The sequence below is a fragment of the Sciurus carolinensis genome, chromosome 14, assembly GCF_902686445.1.
Source record: "Sciurus carolinensis chromosome 14, mSciCar1.2, whole genome shotgun sequence".
NCBI classification, from domain to species: Eukaryota; Metazoa; Chordata; class Mammalia; order Rodentia; family Sciuridae; genus Sciurus; species Sciurus carolinensis.
The window spans coordinates 44,578,094-44,592,440 of record NC_062226.1 but is presented as its reverse complement, the minus strand read 5'-3'; the positions used below and the strand labels follow the sequence as shown (position 1 = coordinate 44,592,440).

Below are 14,347 nucleotides of genomic sequence, written 5' to 3'. Positions count from 1 at the left end.
CCAATAAAAATATAATGCCAACTACATATATAATTTAAATTTTCTTGTAGCCATGTTTTAAAAAGTAAAATGAGACAGGTGAATTTTACTAATATATTTACCCCAGTGTATCCATGATATTATCATTTCACCTGTAATCTGTATTAAAATTACTATTAGTGAGATATTTTATATTTAAAATGTTTTAACTCAGTCTAGACACATTTCAAGTGTACAAAAGTCATATGTGACTAATGGCTGCCTTTGGAATGGGGCAAGTAGAAATTAATTAGAAACATATATACAAAGTTTAGCTTAAAGAGGCTAGGATAAAGTCATGTAAAATCTTGTACAAAATCTTTGATTTTAGATTCTAACTATAGCTGTTATTTATACTAGTATTTGGTGAATTTGCATTAGCTATGTTTTTGTCTACTTAGACTTACTCTCGCAATTAGTGAGATTATAGGAAATGAAGATTTGATTAATTTTTGTCAATTCAGTTTAAAGATTCTTGAAATGGAATAATGGACCCCACAGTACTTTATCTGGATTCCTAAAATCTAAAAAGATCTTGACAGCAAAATCAAGCCTGTCCTGAACTGACATGAGGCTATGTGTAGTGTTTAATTTTCCCACCATATGTGACTTTTTGTTGTAGAAATATTAACTCAGTGACAGGGTGCTGCCTCAGACTTGCTATGGGAGTTATATTATAGTTAGTATGTATGTATATTCTTTTTTTAAGTCCCAAGGATTCTGTATTCTGAAAACAACTACCCAGGTTTTAGATAAGGAATTATGGACCTATAAATGCATACTGAATGAAAATAGTATATCTTTGAATTAAGACTTAATGATATAAATAGATAGTTTCTGTTATTCTGTATAGTAAACTTATTTTGTGCCTAGATTTTGCCATAGTCTTTTTGAATATTTGAATTATATGCCGAGCAACTAGAGAAGGTACATTCTAGCCTTGGTGTGTATCTACTATTGGTTTGACTCTAGATATATTTTTTCATCATGGTCGAAACATGTAACAAAATTTACCATCTTAACCATTTTAAGTGTATAGTGTGGTAGTGTTAACTGTATGCATATTGCTATACAACAGAACTCTAGAACTTTTTCATCTTGAAAAATCTAAAACTCCATACCTATGGAACAACTCATTTACCTCTCCCCAATCCCCTGGCAACCACAATTCTACTTCTGTTCCTTTGTGTGACTACTTTAAATACCTCATATAAGTGTAATATTTTCACTTCTTTGGTATATATGTGACTATTTTAAAATTTTGATTTCCTTTTACCTATAAATTAAAGAATTTTATATTTTATTCCATCTAGAAAACCTCTATTTTGTGTTGTTGACCATAGTGCTTAAGTTTTTCATTTATCTAAATTCAGTATTAATTCAATAGAGTTTTTTTTTTCCTACTTAAAGCTGTATTTGTGTAACAACTGTTGAGAAACTTACATTTCTGTAAAAGCAAGTATCAATAATAAGAAGTAAATTCAATGATAAGTACTTTGTAGTCCTTTCATACTTTTATACTTAAAACAAACAAGAAAAACCAGTCAATATTTTTTTCTGTTTTTGGAAAAGATTGAGAACTGGCTTCATTGGAAATAAAAATCCAGTTTATTACAATTATAAAGATTTTGCTGAAAGTTTTCCTTATTAGCTGTTGAATTCTCTGACCCCTAAATTAATGTCATTTATTGAGTTATTTGTGTTAATTTGAACCAAACATATAATTATTCTTTCTTTCTTTCCCCTTATGTCATTCCCCACCTCAAGAAATTCCTTGTATGTGAAAATCACCAAAGGACATTTATAATATTCTTGTTCACCTTTTAGAGATAATGCATCTTATTGCCTCCCTTTTGTGAATTGCCTCTCATTCTATCTTTGAGGTTATAGTTGGGACTCACCTCATTTTCTTAGTGTACACCATGATTTTTAATGGGGCAGTATTGTTCCCAAAGGGGGTAACATTGCTTCTTGAGGGACAAGTAAAAAACATTTTTAGATGTTATAGTCTTCGAAAGCCTCACTGTTTCTAAACAGATAAACAATACATCTGTAAAAACTTAAGGAGAGTAATGCAACTGGGTGGGGGATTAGGGGTAGAAAAGGCTCCTTAGTGGGCTGATAATGAAAGAAAAAAGAGGCAGGAAGGTTGAGAAGCACTGGTGTACTGCTTGAGTAAAAAGGCGAGGAATCTGTCAGCTGTAGTTTTTATTTATATTTTTGGAAAGGAAACTCCAGGGAGTAAACAAATGTGCTGAGGGCAGAATATTTCAGAAACATTTCCCCAGGTCAAAGTGGTTCCTTCTGAGATTTTGCTACTATGTACACACTGCTTGGTAAACTTTGCAACTTCATAGCATATCAGAAGGAACTAGACTGCATCCTCTTCCTGTCTCTTCCCTTGGAGAAGCTTTTAGCTTTTCATGGGGACCTGTTAAAGGAAGATAAACTTTACCCTATACCAACCAACCATTTTCTCCTTTTCTCTAGAAAAATCAATTTGTATAGTTCTTAAATATATTTCTCTAATATATGTTCAAATTATATTTGCAGTTATATAACTGCTGACTTCAGTCAAAATACCCAGATTAGCACATTTCCTATTTAGAACATTAACTCATTAAGTCCTAAATTTTCATTTCTGCAGACATTTTAACAAAATCAACATAGGTACATTAAAATAGGTTTGCATTCATAATCTAGAACATTGGTATTGTTATATGAACTAATATAATTTTATTTTAATTGTATTCTTATGTAATATGTTATACAATTATATATTATATGCTATATTTGAATTTTTGTAGGTGTTTTTAGCAGCTGGAACAAGGGAACAAAATAGGTTAAAACCTTGTATATCTTAGTAATTTATTCAGCACTTCAAGTCACATTGTAACTATTTCCAACCCTAGTAGAGATAAGAATCCAACAAAACTCTTTGCCACAACATTTAAAACCTGTTATATTTATATTTATGTGTACATATACATATATGTATATTTTAATAACGTATGTCAATATATTTGAATTTTAAAACTCTTAAGGGGATAAAGGAAACATTCAAGAAAACCCTGCTTTAATTATACCAACTTTAAAAGATTTGGTTATATAACAACCCCCACCTTTTTTTAAATCAGTAACTTCGAAGCACTGTTTTTTTTTTTACTATGAATATTTATTTAATAAGAATGTTAGATGCTATTTAATATTCAATATATTGGATTTCTGGCATTTGTTCAGGGGTCCATGCTTTCTTACCTCTAGACTTTACACCCATTGATTTTTTTTCCCCCCTGTGGAACATTTTTACCTTTGTTTGATTGATTACTAATCCTTACTGCCTCAGTTGAAAGGCCTGTTTTGAGAATGGTCTTGACCCTGCCACATGCACTTTTGGCATCCTGTACTACTGTTTTTATAGTTTTTCAGTTTATTGTATATATTTGTCTAATTACTTGTTTCTACCTCTTGAAAATAACTCCTTGAATTTAAACAATGTCTCTATTGATCTCTGTGATATCCTTAGCATTTGGCACATAATAGATGCTCAATACTTTTGAATGAAAGAATGAAATATACATACATATATGTATAGGCAATTCTCATTTTTCCTGGCTTTCATATTTGTGACTTCTCCTGCTCACTTAAATTAATTTGAAACCCCATAGCATCACTTGCAGCTTTTTTTTTTTTTTTGGCGGTGCTGCAAATTGAACCCAGGGCCTTGTGCTTATGAGGCAAGCACTCTGCATACTGAGCTACGCACACAACGAAAATTGAAAAAATATATATGCAGTTATAAAATTGTGTTCAACTATGTATATCTTGTTTTATAACTTGATTTTTTTGATTTTTAAAATATAACTGTGTATACGTCGTGATCCTATTAAAATAATGGGTCTTTATCTCATAATATGTATATTTCTAAACATACACACACAAAACTCATGTATTTTTTTAAGTTGTTGATAGACCTTTAGTTTATTTATTTATATGTGGTGCTGAGAATCAAACCCAGTGCCTCACAAATGCCAGGCAAACGCTCTACCACTGAGTCACAACCCTAGCCCTTATGAATGTTTTTATGTTTGTATAGCGTGGAGACAGATGTGGCTAATATATAACAGGTTAAATTGGTTGCCAAGGCTTCATTTCCCCCACCCCTTCAGTTATATGGTCTCCCAAGTCAGAGTGAACATGTATTTGTTTTGCAGATACTCTCTTAAAACATGATTTTTAATTATGTTGTATCTCCTTATGTGAAAGGAATGAAATTTTGATGAATTATGACCTTAATTTTTTACATTTCAGACAGTCAGCGTCTACAGTTGGATCTACAGAAAATGGAGCTTCTGGAAAGCAAGATGACTGAGGAACAACATTCTCTAAAAAGTAAAATTAAGCAAATGACAGCTGATCTGGAGACATATAATGATTTGCCAGCTTTAAAATCATCAGGTGAAGAAAAGAAAAAGGTAAATGGTTAACCAAGTCTTACAAAATTATAATTCAAATTTTTCTTGATTGGTTTTAATTTATATGTAGTTTTATAGGACTTATCTTTTTCAGTTGATTTTTTGACATATAAGCTAATAAAAATGAGAACTTTTACATATGTAGTAGGAATTTAGGGTGACTTAAAAGTTTTAAAAGGCAAAAGTTCAAAAACAGTAAAAGCTACTAGTTAATACAGAGCATTTCAAGAGATGTGAACTTTGTTAAATGCAAGTTTGATGTGACATTTCTTTACTTAAACCTTGTCAGTGTCTTTCAATTGCCATTTTCATTAATTAAAGTAAATTTTGTAGGAATAGATGTGGAAGCATTAACTGAGATATTTTAATACAATTAATATCAATATAGCTTATTTTAATTCAAAGGATAGTTTTAGAAACAAGTTTTAGAGTAATTATAGCTTTGGTAGAATTTTATCATAATATAATCATTGAAATTATTTGAGCCAATTGGATTTATGTTGTCTTACTAGATATTCGCTATAGCCTGTTACTTGTATTTGAATCTATCTAGAAATTACATCAGGAGAGAACAGTATTATCAACCCGCAGAAATGCCTTTAAGAAAATAATGGAAAAGCTAAACAAAGAATATGAAACACTGAAAACACAATTGCAAGAAAATGAGACACATTCTCAGGTAAAATAAATTTTTTTAAATGACTTTGGGATTCACTTCTTCTTTCAGACTATCTGTCCTATTCTTTTGGTTCACATCTCTATGCACACACATAACTGCAGCCCCTTTTCTTTTCACTCATCATCTTGATAATTACTTGAATAGTATTTGAGGTCTTCTAGACTGTGAGCTTTCAGAGGGAAGAAACTCTGTCTCATTCACTTTATCCTCAGTACTGTGCAGTTAGCTTTCACATAGATGATATTCAGTATTTTTTGAATGACTGAATGAAGCATTTTGTGTTATATACAGAACCAGTAATTATGGTCAGAAAAAAATTAGTTGTTTTCATATCAAGTCTGTTTTAGCAATTTGTGCTCAGATACCAAATATATTAAAAATTTCCTCCTTTACACATTAATATGATCATGGTAGAGAAAATATGTTACTTGACTTTCCCACTATCCAGATATAACCATTATTAACATTTTGATGTATAATCCTTGAAACTTTTTTCCCTTAGCATTCATGTATTCATATTAATTATGTTTATAATAAGTAAAATCTTTGTATGCATACCATCTTTAAACATTTTCTGACTTAAAAATTTTAGACATTTTTTGTTTTTAAGACACTTTTATAATCAATTTTACTATATAGGTGTACTATTTTAAAATAAAGATGTACCTTATATTCTTGAAAGTAGTCTCATAAAAGTTTGCCACAATTACTAAAAATTTGGAAATGTCTAATCTGCACAATTCAAATTTACCTCTCAGTTATTCTATCTCTACTTCATAATATTCAAACCTGGAAATAGACTTGGAAGTGACAAAATTATCTTAGCTTGTTTCAAGTGAGAATGAATGCTAGAGAAGAAACATAAAGAAAATGTTTGTAAGGTCATTATCTTATCTCAGATTGTTTTTAGAAAAAAATGCCGATTTTTTTAACCCCTTCTTGGCTCTTCTATTTCTCTAAATAGATGATTTAAGGTGAAAAACACTTGACAAATGCCATTTTTTTTTAGAGTCAATCAATGACTCCCTTGTTTATTCCCACATTAAGTGCTAAATACTGCCTCCAAAGATTGATATTCAGAAATTATAATAGATACCACAGTTTTAAATTCTTCTCTGTATTATTTTTGTCATTTTGACTCCCAGCTGATCAAATCAAATCCTGGTATCCCATCTTTTATAACTATTTTCTTAAAAACTGCTTTTTGACATCTATAAATAATTTTATGTAAGAAGTTATTTAAATAAATCATAGCAAAAAACTAGATTTTCAAAAACAGACTTAAGCTTCACAATGTCCTTGGAGGTTTAAAGGCAAGTTAATAATTTAGATATATAATAAAAAAGGAATTTGACCATCTGTCACAGTTACTTTTCTGTCATTATTTGTGTAGCACTTTTAAGAGGTCTGTTGGTATAAGAAGGCCACTTCTTTGTATGAAACAAAGAGAGAAAAGTCTGGTACTTGACTTTGCAAAAGGTTATTAGAGATTTACTGCCAAAAAGTGCTGACTGCTTCCTTAAGACTATCTTTTAACTTCAAGGTTCTATTTGGGAGCAATAGATCTGATTTAATAGTATTAGCTTATAGCACATTTACTTCACATAATTAATTAGTTATGATTCATCCTAATATCTAGGTTTATCTCTTTGGAGGAAGCAATGGGATGGGTGCTACATCAAGGCTAAACTTAGACCCTGAAAACAATCTTAACAGATTAAAGCTGCTTTAGTTATACTTTTAAAAAATGTTCATTACTTCTTTGAAATATCCAAGCAGAACATTTTTTTAGCATTTCATTTTTCAAACAGTCCTTTTCTTAGGAAAAACTATGCATCTTAAAAAAGAAAGACCGTAACCTAGAGTTACAAGGTTAATTAAATCAGAAAAACAATTTAATTCTGTAACAGTGAAATTGTCTTCTGAGGAAGCAACCATCAATATAATATCCACATTAGCTTCCTGTTGATGCAGAAATTATTGTACCAGTGCCAACTTTTTGCAAACCCTCTTATAATCTTCACACTGCAGCTCTACTCTTATCACAGCTTGTGAAATTAGACAGGAAATTTAGCCCTGGAAATAAGGAAGTTTTTCCTATATAGCTGAACCTTTGACAGCGTTAGAATATATATTACTTCAGTGGCGTTAGACTTCCAGGTTTCAAGGAGAGATTCTCACCATGTCCCATTTTTCTAAGTTCTTTTAGGAAATGGAAAATCATAAATTGTCTTTCAGTTGGCATGTTCATTGGTATAATAAACACTTTTCGTATTTTCTAATTAAAATAAACATATAGAGTAAAACCTTTTATAGATGTCAATATCATCTCAATGTATTTACCATTATTTTAATCTTTCCGAAAATGTTTTTATTTACCATGACTTTATCTCAATAAAATTCAAGGAGTTGATAAGATTTAAAATTGAACATTTTAATTTTCTCATCCTTTTAAAAGAGTTTATAATTGTTTTGAATATGAGCCCCAGTTAACATTTTTTGTGTGTTTTTAGCTTACAAATTTGGAGAGAAAGTGGCAACACCATGAGCAAAATAATTTCGTGATGAAAGAATGTATCCTTTAAAGTGGTGCAAATGAACTTGACTCAGTTTTTTTTTTTTCTAGGAGTTTTTTTAAAGGCTCAAATTTAATTTAACACAAACTTACCAATTACTTAATATGTACCAAACAGTGAGCTAACTATGTGGGGCATAAATGAATAACACTTAGTTTTCACTCTGTGATAGGGTGTGTGTGTGTGTGTGTACCTAGAGTAACTAACAAATAGAAAACAGATTGTGAGAACTGCCAGAAAAGGAGTACAAAGTCAATGTGTGGTAGTGATTAAGTGCACAGAGGCGGGAGATCTAGTTTTATATGTTCACTCCAAATTATGGACTTTGAACAGTTTACTTTCCTGTTTAAACCTCAGTTTTATCACCTCTAAAATAGTATTTCCTTTTCAAGAGAGTTATTGGGAGAATTATATATAACCATAATAGATAGAGTTGAATATATTAGGATTTCGTTGTTTATAATACTGTACCTTGGATATCAGGGCAGGAAAGGGAAATGTAAGACAGTTGTGAGAATATAAGTTTGACCTTTGATTTCATCCATGTTTCATCCAATTCAACTTTATTTATACCAAAATGATACTTACGTCCCATCTTTTTATGTATCTTTGTGCAGTCATAGGAGGCAGCTGCTCCTGAGAATATGTATTTTGGAGTTGTAACAAATATCTTCTCAGAAGTTGTTTCCTTATCCCTTCATTGACTCATTCAGGGACATCTTTCCTTAGGAGAACTAGATCCTGACCAAGTAGTGGCATATGTTCTCCTTTAGGGTGCTGCTGAACTTAACCTGAAGGGCAGAATGAGATGAGCTGGAGACTCTTTCCTAGGACTAGTGTAACTTAGTTTAAAAATGGAAAGACATTCACAACGTGCTTAAAGCCTAGCACTCTGGTTTTGTGTAATGTAAAATAGGTGATTTGAAATGGAGAAAAATCTAGAAATTTACCTGAAATTCTGTGTTGTATTCTAGAGAACATGGCTTTTTTGAATATTATATTGTTCTAAGAGCAGAAATTGGATTGAGATGTATAACATTAAAAATACTGCAGGTGGACATTTTTGAAACAAGTTTTACTTGCCCTTTTAAGTTTCAGTTTTTGCTTAATCTATTAAAATAACATACTGTATTTTGAAAGTATTTTAATTGTGCATTTTCTGTACTATTTATATTCAATTAGAAAAACACCAGTATGATTTAGTTCCTTTCTGAGACACAGTTGATCAGTATTTTTATTAACAGTGTTTTCCTTAACTCATCTGGTTAGTCATAGCAACCAAGAGTCAAGAGAGTGATTACCAGCCCATTATTAAAAATGTGACCAAGCAGATTGCAGAGTACAATAAAACTATCATGGATGCTTTACATAGCACTAACAGAAACTGACTCTGAATCAACTGGTAGTCTCTATAGAATATCTTCTTGACCCTAAAGTTTGTACAAGCTGACTAAAAATAACTTACTCTTGAAAAGTTGAACCTAAAATTTATATACACTTTCAATGTTTATGGCCACTTTAAGGAGTGAAGTTTTAAATAATAAAATATTCTTGTTCAATAAAGAGTTTGCATATTAAAGTATCATCTCTTTTTCTGTGATGTTTTTATTTGTTTAATGGGGGTGAACCAAGAGATAAAGAAATGAAAATTGACTAGATTCATTTAGCTCATCTGATCCACCTATGGCAGCAAGAGATAATTTTTTCTCGTGTCAACTCTAGGAAAGATATATGGAATAGGATTCTGATTTAGCACTTAGCTTATCAATTTTTGCTTCTAGAAAAAGATACATAGAAAAGAGATTTTTAGCATTGTGCCTTCTCAAATAGGGTATAATTAATGTGTATTCTATCATACTAAAAGTCATAGGTAAATGTATAACATATTCTTTATGTATCAGTTATCCTAAATTAAAATTAAAAACTTCTACATCTTTACATTAAAATTAAAAACTTTTACATCTTAAAATATTTCTCATATAATACTCCAGGAAGAATGTGAAGTTTAAAAGGAATGCTGCACTTGTGATGGGTGTCTTCGAACTATGACTACAGCTATTCATTTCCACCTGGGAGTTTGCATTATCTTTTTGGTACTACCAGGAGAATTTAAGTAGAATAATTTGTAAGTATAAACCAAAACATTTGAGCAGAAAATCCAGAAGTAGAATTGTATAGTAATTAGCACAGTTTTGAAGAGACATAGTGTTTGGGAGACATTATAGTAACTATAGATGTATCCTCTCTATTAGCTCAGGAATGAGTCAACTATGCATAAAATATTTTAAAAACCATCCTTTTTTGTTTTGATAACATGTTCAACAAGTAACTCTTTTCCTCAGTATTTCTGAAACAAGCATATTGGTTTCTTTAAAAAACTAAAAAAGAACACCAAAAAACGAATTTTTTAATAAACTAAAAAAGAACACCAAAAAACGAATTTTTTAATATTGACACATCATTTATATGCCCCAAATTTTATTCACATATGCTAATATTTTAAATAAATATTTATCACTGAAAATTGTTCAACTTAATCTGTGTAAGTTTAGGTAGAGGGTGACCCTTGTTGAACTTTGTTTAACCTTGGAATACAGATGAAGATCCTGGGTGGTGATAAATTCATTAAGGTGACATTCATGAAATGGGTTCCTTAAAATATTAATGGGTGTTCTACCACCAATAGATTCATGGTCAGAGAAGTTTAGGAAATGTTGCTTGAAAAAAAGATAAATTGTTTTCTTCTTGACTACTGAAAGCTCTTGACATGCTAATATGCAACACACACAAGAAAAGTATATACTGTAAGGCATTTCCAAAAATGTTTGTCCATACAACTCTTATTTTCACAGACCCTAGGTCACACGAGACTTGTGGTCTAAGGTGCAAGATTTTATATAATTTCATTTCCTTGAGTCCTTTAGATGACATTTTGGCTTTCTCCAGGTGATTCCTAAGTGTGTCTTTTTCTAGCCACTGCAGACTTTTTTATTATGGTTATATGGAGTTTTCCATTGGAAATTGTTAGCATAAAATGTTTATCACATTTAAATCCATAAGAAAATATTCTTTGGGGGAATTAAAGACATGAAATCTATAATTCAATAAAAGTAAAAAGTGATGGATTTTGATGACAATTTGCCAGACTCTTCATTCATAAAGTATTCAGTGTAATTTGGTCATTAGAATCGTTTGTGTATATGCCTGACTGTTGAGAGATGTTGCTCCTCCCTACAGTAACAACCACAGATGAGTCAGGATATGGCTTAGGCAAGAGAACTGACTCCTACAGTCTCTTAAATAATGATTCTACATAACAGATACTTAGAGGAGGATAGGAATTTGAGAAACTTATTTATGGTAAGTAGTGTTTATTTTTTCTCATTTCAAAGCAAATTCTAAAGCTTTACTTTTCTTTAATTCTTCTGTTTATGCTTGTGTTCTTCCTGTGTCCTTTCAAACTAATTACCAACTGAAAATTTTTACTTTTAATAATTCCCCCCCCCCCAAGTGGTGAGATTGGATTATGGGTGGTTTTAATCTTCCTTAAACTTTTTAGGATTTTCAGAGTTGACTATGATATACAGATAATACTTAGAAATGCAATGGAAATTCAGACAAAGTTTTATATATGTACTACTTTAACTTATTTAAAGGATGCATGGTGGTGATGTGGTTTGAATATCCTTCAGGACTTCATGTTCATGTGTTGAAATTTGGCCCCCATTGTGAGGCATTATTAAGTATGGAAACATCATCCAATTGTGGTATTTAGAGGTTGGGCCTTTGGAAAATGATTAGATAAGGTCACAGGGTAGAAGCCCCATGATTTAATTCTGGTAGCTTTATAAGAAGAGAGAGACCAGACTGACATGCACATGTGATAATCTGCATGACCTTGGGCTCTGCCAACAAGAAGACCATCACCAGATGTGGGCCAGGAGCCCAAATCTCTCTTCTTGATAACATAGCCTACCTCAGGAATTTCATTACAATAACAAAGCTGACTAATACACGTAGTACAACAACTCTTTGGTCATTGGCTCTGTGTAGAACTAAATCTGTCTTTACCCAGAAAATTAAAAAAAAAAAAAAAAAAAAAATATATATATATATATATATATATGCATATATATTTCATTTTAACAATAGGAACCTTGGCAGGAAAAAAATATTTTGGAAAAAAAGCAAGGTTTCTAATTTCCATTCTAAATTACTCATATATAATATTTGGGAACATAATTGAGCAGGATTTCTTTAAACTAAAACGTGTTTTATCTGAGGGAAATTCTCACTAATGTCTCTTCCTTCCTCTCAGAGCCTTTCAACAAATCAAACAAGAATATTCTCTTTGCTGGGATAGAATTAGAGTTTAATATCTGCATGACCCAGCTCTTCCTCATTCAGTCACATCACTCAGTGAGTTCCATTGGTGTTAAAATAACACCTTGAAAGTCATGTGGAAAGAAGCTGCAGACTGAACAAACACATTGAGTGGTTTTACTAATGAAGATCAACATGGGAAAGCTAGCAAGTCTGTTTTTCCCATCCTTATCCTCTATCAATAAATAAACACGAGTTCTTGATATTGTTTTTAAATAACTGGAGTCCATTTGGACCATACTCATATCTCATGCTAAGGTACAAAATTCAGTGCAGGATTAGAACTAGAGTGTGGAGTAAATATTCACACTAGAGAAAATATCAGTTAGTAGTAGTTCTAGGAGTTCTTCTGTGGCCCTGCCTGGTTTCTCTGTAACTCTTTCCTTCTGCTATACAATTCAGTGTAAATAACCTTAATAAATTATATTGCTTACAATCAAAGAAGAAGTCAACATGGACTACTAGAGAATTATCATAATGCAAAATTTAATTGATTCTGCATCTTTGATTTTCATATACTTTTTAAATAAAAGTAGGTTCTGTCTTAAAATTGGAGTCTCTAGTTTGAGAACTGAAATTGAACATCTTAAAAAGACATTTACAATGAATACAAAGGTAGAAAGTTTAGGAAAGACAAGCAAAATGAAGAAAATGAATTACAAGAAAAAACAATAAAAAAAAAAAAATGAGACTAGTTGCAGTGGTGTATGCTTGTAATCCCAGCAGCTTGGGAGGCTCAGGCAGGAAGGATCACAAATTCAAAGCCAACCTCAGCAATGGCGAGGTGCTAAACAACTCAGTGAGACCCTGCCTCTAAATAAAATACAAAAAGAGCCGGGGATATGGTTCAGTGGTTGGATGCCCCTGAGTTCAATCCTCGGCACCCCCCTCAAAAAAGAGAATTACATGTGATCTCATCAGTATTTTTAGATGTGTATCTATATATGCACATATGTCACATGCCTGCTTTATTTATATATTTTAAGATCATGCTGTTTTAAAAATTTCCTTTTTCTATTTATCATTTTTCATGTCATTCCATATTTTTGTCCATTATTAAATTGCTGCACATTAGAATTAACATTGTCAAAATGGCCATACTATCAAAGGTGCTATACAGATTCAATGCAATTCTAATTAAAATCCCAATGACATTCCTCATAGAAATAGAGAAGGCAATCATAAAATTCACTTGGAAGAATAAGAGACCCAGAATAGCTAAAGCAATCCTGAGCAGGAAGAGTGATGCAGGAGGTATCACAATACCAGAGCTCAAACTCTACTACCGAGCAATAGTAACAAAAACGGCATGGTATTGGTACCAAAACAGACAGGTAGATCAGTGGTACAGAATAGAGGACATGGAGACAAACCCACACATATAGTTATCTCATACTAGACAAAGGTGCCGAAAACATTGGAGAAAAGATAGCCTCTTCAACAAATGGTGCTGGGAAAACTGGAAATTCATATGTAACAAAATTAAATTAAACCCCTATCTCTCACCCTGCACAAAACTCAACTCAAAATGGATCAAGGACCTAGGAATTAGACCAGAGAGCCTGTACCAAATAGAAGAAAAGTAGGCCCAAATCTTCATCATGTTGATTTAGGACCACACTTCCTTAACAGGATTCCCAGATCACAAGAAATGAAAGCAAGAATCAAAAAATGGGATGGATTCAAACTAAAAAACTTTTTCTCAGAAAAGGAAACAACCAATAACATGAAAAGAGAGTCTACGGAGTGGGAGAAAATCTTTTCCACACACACTTCAGATAGAGCACTAATCTCCAAAATTTCTAAAGAACTTAAAACACTTTACACCAAAAATACAAAGAACCCAGTCAATAAATGGGCTAAGGAACTGGACAGACACTTCCCAGAAGAAGATATACAGGCAATTGACAAATATATGAATAAGTGTTCAACATCTCTATTAGAGAAATGCAAATCAAAACCACCCTAAGATTTCATTTCACCCCAATTAGGATGGCTGTTATCAAGAACACAAGCAATAATAGGTATTTATGTGGATGTAGGGGAAAAAAAGGTACACTCATACATTGCTGGTGGAGTTGCAAATTGGTGCAGCCACTGTGGAAAGCAGTATGGAGATTCCTCAGAAAACCTGGAATGGAACCACCATTTGACCCAGTTATCCCACTCCTTGGTATATACCCAAAGGACTTCAAATCAGCATACTACAGTAATGC

The 14,347-nt window shown here is 31.9% G+C and overlaps 1 protein-coding gene across 2 annotated transcripts in view; it reads left to right on the top strand.

Annotated features, from left to right (window-relative positions):
• Ift74 (intraflagellar transport 74) overlaps nt 1-9,324 on the top strand; it is a 67,081-nt gene extending 57,757 nt beyond the window's left edge. For both annotated transcript variants that reach the window (XM_047525770.1, XM_047525769.1), the window contains 4 exons: nt 4,330-4,493; nt 5,047-5,172; nt 7,686-7,746; nt 9,018-9,324. In XM_047525770.1, coding sequence (XP_047381726.1) covers nt 4,330-4,493; nt 5,047-5,172; nt 7,686-7,746; nt 9,018-9,136 — 470 coding nt within the window. In that variant the 3' untranslated portion in view covers nt 9,137-9,324. The remainder of the gene's footprint in view (nt 1-4,329; nt 4,494-5,046; nt 5,173-7,685; nt 7,747-9,017) is intronic.
• Nucleotides 9,325-14,347: the final 5,023 nt, after the last annotated feature.